The 5218-nt window shown below is 48.1% G+C and overlaps 1 protein-coding gene across 1 annotated transcript; it reads right to left on the reverse strand.

Moving 5' to 3' along the window:
• Window positions 1–405: 405 nt before the first annotated feature.
• Window positions 406–2826, reverse strand: LOC113999601 (cystatin-like). Its single transcript, XM_027743180.2, has 3 exons — window positions 2457–2826; window positions 1862–1975; window positions 406–810 (listed from the first exon to the last, which is right to left on the reverse strand). Exons 1-3 carry the CDS (start codon window positions 2688–2690, stop codon window positions 733–735), a joined length of 426 nt encoding a protein of 141 aa, XP_027598981.1. The 5' UTR covers window positions 2691–2826; the 3' UTR covers window positions 406–732.
• Window positions 2827–5218: the final 2392 nt, after the last annotated feature.

The raw sequence follows: 5218 nt of genomic DNA on the forward strand, positions 1-5218 counted from the left end.
AAAGCACCAAGAATTCCTGCTCAGAAAAAGCTAAGGATACAGCTTGCAAAGATCAGATGCCGTAGGAAGCAAGAGTTTCTAAAACCTAGAAAAAAAAAAAAAAGGGTAGTGCAGAAAGACACTAGAATGGTTAACTCTTACAAAGCACAGCTGCACATGCAGCCTTATAACACAACAGTACTGCAACCAGGACCCAAAACAATCACAGCCTCAGTACCAGCTTTGGCTAATCTTCCCAAGATAGTGTGTTTTCAAAAGCAGTGTTCCTTCAGTGAAAACAGCTAAGACTTCCATCACTTACTCAAAACTAGAGGCTAGGTTAAGGGACAAGGAGATTAGGTGACAAATAAAAGCAAACCCTCCCTCCGAGACAGCAGAAGATCAAAGAAAACCACACATCACAGCAATTATTAATTAAGTTTTTATGTTTACAGTAATCACTTAACAGGGATACCAAGGGGTTTTAATCAGAATTCTGATGGTGGAGTGACTTCATTGGGAAAGCTGCAGAAAGATCAGAACAGCTGCTCTAAAATAATAATTCCAAAGAAGAAAAAGTTGAGATCATACTGTGCTTTAAAAGTAAAGTTACATGGTTTAATTTGCATAGCACAAGCATACATAAGTAGCTGAGTTACAGGCGTTGATAAAGTCCATCTCTATTTGTGTTATTGCCGTTTTCTTTTAAATCTGAGCAACTGGTTGCTGGTTTCTGCTGGAATCAAGGTAGGTTTACTGGCACTTACTGTCCAGTAGCTCAATTTGGTTTCGCCAAGGAACATTCAGTACTACGAAGTTGCAAATGGTGTGCTAAGGAGAGAAAGAAAGAAGTAGTTACCAGATTAAGAACATAAAACAGTGTCATTTACCCTTGTTCTACACTTCTGTGGCTCTCTAGATTTGTCCTCTCCAGACAAGTACTCTGAAGCAGCACTCTTGTTAGTACCTGCTCAGGATGAGTCATGTCTCTCAAATAAGCCCTAACAAGTAAAGCTGAGCAGTCAGCACTGCTGAGGATCAGGTTACCTCCTTTATCCATTCAGAGGAAAGCTTTCACCACGGGTAATACTCAAACATAAGATTCCAGGCACAGCTAAGCACACCTGGACAGCTAATCCATATGTACCTATGTCAAGTCATTGCAGCTGCCATAGTGGTACACATCAGATTCTAGTGAGGTGCTTTGTGGATCATTTGTGTGCAGCTACACTTCTCATACACACACAGGTACACATACAGCCTGTGACTGCCATTAACAGAAGAAATAAAATGCTATGGAAGAACCAGACACAGATCAGATCAAGGCAGACATATTTGGTGCTCCCATCCAAAAAGCTCAGTTACTCCTTACAGAGCATTGCTATTGGACAAAATGCTGGTGTAACACCTTGGCGGGCACAGAGAACAGGAATAATCTGCCTCTTTTGGGCAGTGCTTTGCCCAAACCTCTATTCACAGAAGTACAAGTCCTACGGGAAAGCATGCCAAGTCAAGCATGTTTACATCACTATGGGAAAGAAGAGCTGAGATATGGGGATTGAGAGCCAGGAGACCTGCAGGCTTGGCAGAGTTTCCTCCACATATCCTTCTGATCCATACCATGAGCACTTGCTAATAGAACTGAGACAAATGCAGTGCTCCAGCCTCAGTGCCCCACTTATGAAACTGGCAAAAGGCCCTGCCTTCTCTGACATCACCTGGCAAGACAAGTTCTGCAAGAGCAGTACCCTGTTAAATGTACAGGCATAAGGTCTCTGTTCTTGGCTGGGGCAGACAGAGGACAATGCCATCTGTACTAAGCCAGCCAGTGGGATGAGGCTGGAAATCAGGGAGTCAGTAAGCTGTGTACCCTAGAGCTTACCTTAGCCATCTGCGGCTCGTCACGGAAAGCACAGCGCTGGAGATCAGCTGCTGGCTTTGTGCAAGTTGTCCGGGCAATCTCAACTTTCATTATGTACTTGACTCCAGCCACAATCTGAAACAAGACAAGTCAGAGGCAACTTTATTCGCAGCACAGAGAGAAGGGCTCTCTGATGAGACAAGTCTAGCAAAGAGGCAGGTAGTGTTCCTATTACATGATGGAAAACAGATTCCGAGAGTAAAGAAGGGAGTGTATGTGGCAACCTCCACAAAAGCGGCACTTGGCACCCTCTCAGAAATAGAAAACAAAATCCAAGTAAACACGTCTCACATAGCAGCTTCCTTAACAATAAACAGACCCGTGTTAAGTCATCAGCCACACAGGGAGGCCACTGGCTTCTTCGATAACACGCAGCACTCAAGGTCATTCAGAGGAACCAAGCTATATAAAAATGGGCTTTTATTCACCTTCCGTGGGGAAAAAAATCGAATAACTTGCAGACGCCTTCGGGCTTGGGGCCTGCCCTGTCTCCAAAGGAATCCCACAGGCCCTAGCTGCCCTCCGGACGGTGCCAGCCCTCCCCCCCGCCGCTCACCTGCCTCTTGGCGCTGATGACCCGCACCACCCGGCTGGAGTACATGTCGTTGCTGGCCCTGTTGTACGCCGTCATGGCGAACTGCAAGGCCCGCTGCAGCCCCTCGTCGTTCTCAGGGTTGTCGATGACCTCTGGGGCCCCCACGAGCCCCGGGCGGTATTCGCCGGCCCGCACAACGCCGGCAGAGAACAGAGCCACGGCCAGCAACACCAGAAACCCAGTCACCCCCGCCATAGCTGCGCGCTCTGACGGCCTCTGACGGCCACCGACCTTTTAAAGCCGGCGGGGCGGGGCGGGCCGAGCCGGGGCGGTCTGTTTTGGGCCGGGCCTCGGCCCCCTCCTCCCTAATCCGGAGCCTCTGGCGCCGGAGGTGCTGCTCGAGGATCTCCCCGGGAGTGGGAGTGGGAGTGGGAGGGGGAGGGGGATGGGGATAAGGATAAGGATAAGGATGAGGATGAGGATGAGGAGGCGGAGGCGGAAGAGGGGGAGCGGGGGGAGAAGGGCGCTTTCCCGCACGGGCATCGGAAGTTGGAGACTTTTTCCAGGATCTGCCTCCTCGTGGCTTATTCCTGCACTTATTTCCCTCTACTGCGGAGGGAAAAGAAAAAACATAGGGCATTTTAAGCTGCTGGTGTGGCTCCCAGCACAAAACACCGTGTGTCATTTCCTACCTCTGCCTCCGCAGCACTGGTGTTGTCTCATCTACACTCCGGGGCCGTCAGAGGAGGGGCGGCTTCCCAGATGGGTCGTTTCGCCTCCTGTCGGCTCCCATAAACACCAGCCAATCTCCCCCATCCCGTCAGGAACCCAACATTTGGAAAGATGAGGCCTCATATAGTATGAGGGAGATAGCTCCGGTGAGATTCAAGGCCTCAAGGAGTTGTTAGGCTGAGAGAGGGTGAGATTTTGCACCTGAATATTCGCAGCATGCCTTGTAATGGAAGGGGCTAGTGTGCTGACTGGAAAGGCTGCCTGCATGGCAGCAATACCCAGCAGGGCCGCAGTATCCAACATGAGCGACCCTTGGAAAAATCCCTGCAGTTGCCAACAAGCTGTGACTAATTCAGTGGGGACAGGGCATTGGGATCATTTTTATAGCTAGAGGAAGAATCATAGACTGGCTTGGGTTGAAAGGGACTTCAAAGATCATCTCGTTCCAACCCCCCTGCCTTGGACAGGGACACCTTCCACTAGACCAGGCTTCTCAAAGCTGCTCAAAGTGCCAGAGAGGGAACCAGGACATGTATTGGAAGGTGAGCCAGAGCTGCTAGCAGCTGCAGGAGTCTGTCTCCATTTATCTTTTCCTTAATGGACCTTGGACCTAGACTGGAGCAGTTTAAAACTCAACGTTAGAGCCTAGTGTCTTTAGAGGCGAAGGTTCTCTTTTGCACTGTCAGTGACTGCTGCCAGCAGGAACAGCCTGCTCTGATCTAAATCAGTCACCTGCCAGGTCTCTTTGCACTGCCTTCTGCTGGCCCTGCGAGCTCAGGCCTCCATCGAGCAGTGCCCCGGCTCCCAGCCGCTAGAGGTGCTCACCAGCCCCACACAGCTCATGGAGGAATCTATGCCTCACACTACCACACAAGGGAAGCACCGTGAGAGAGAAAAACAGTGCCCTGGGGATTCAGAGAGTTTTGACCTTAGAGGCAAACAAGCAAGCAAAGCCTTAGCTCTGCTTGGATCAGCTTACTGGAGTTAAGGCATCCCAGTGTGATTTAAACTCACAGTGGCAGGCAGCAAGTCAGCTCTCAGTACAGTCCTAGTGATCACATGGCAATTTCTGCAAGGGGACATTGTACAAGGTACAGGATGACACAGTTGTGTTCTCCCTCACCTGCTTCGATGCCACAGCATGCCTCTTCAGCCAGCCCTGTTCTGTCTCAGAAACCCAGGGCTTCAGTTTCTTCTCACATGCCAGTCTGTCACTGGCCCAATGAATAACTGATGCTATAAAGGCACTCCAGCTGAAAAAACTGAGGAAGGAGAGGAGACTTCTTCAGTAATGTGAGGGGTGGTGACATCTTTTGGGAGGAAATGGCTCATCCTCCTCCTTAGGCAGATAATTATTCATACAAGATGGAAAAGGCTCAACACAGAGAGGGATCATCCTCTCCAAAACAGGGACCACCTGCAGACCCCCAAACAGAAACAAGCTGCATTTGTTGACTACTGCCAGTCCAAACCCCACAAAATCAGGACTTGAAACAAAGCAATTATGAGAAAAAAAGGCTTGGCAAAAAATTATGTTCTACAGTTGATGAATGAAGGGCACCTGGTTCATTAAATAAAACTGCAATTTGTCCTTTTGTTTTTGAAAGGTGCAACTATCTTATTCTATCAGAGGTGCTTTTTTAAAATATGAAGCAGAAATTCCTGAATAACCAGATGACCAAAGAATACAGTAATTGAGGAATTTACCAAGCAGCAGGAGACTCATGATAACATTGCAGAAGTTTGTAATACTGTGTGCTATCACTATAACCGTTTTAGTGTCTTCTTACGTGGTTGGTTCAAGCATTTGTGCAACATCCAATATATTTGTATCTACCTTTTTGTCTATGTTTCAGCTTCACACAGGACTGATGAGCTTTTTATGTTATCAGGCGTACTCATTTCTCCAGATAACTGCTACATTCATTGTCCTTGCTTTTGACATCCTTCATCTCTCTTTTACCATCCAAAGGACCAATTATATATGTCTCTACTCAGTAGCTACCTCAAAAGATCTATAATACTGTGACATGTTTTTCAAAGTACAATTA

This window comes from Pipra filicauda, unplaced genomic scaffold (genome assembly GCF_003945595.2).
Source record: "Pipra filicauda isolate LSUMZ 115617 unplaced genomic scaffold, ASM394559v2 scaffold492_size439525_pilon, whole genome shotgun sequence".
In the NCBI taxonomy this organism is placed as follows: domain Eukaryota; kingdom Metazoa; phylum Chordata; class Aves; order Passeriformes; family Pipridae; genus Pipra; species Pipra filicauda.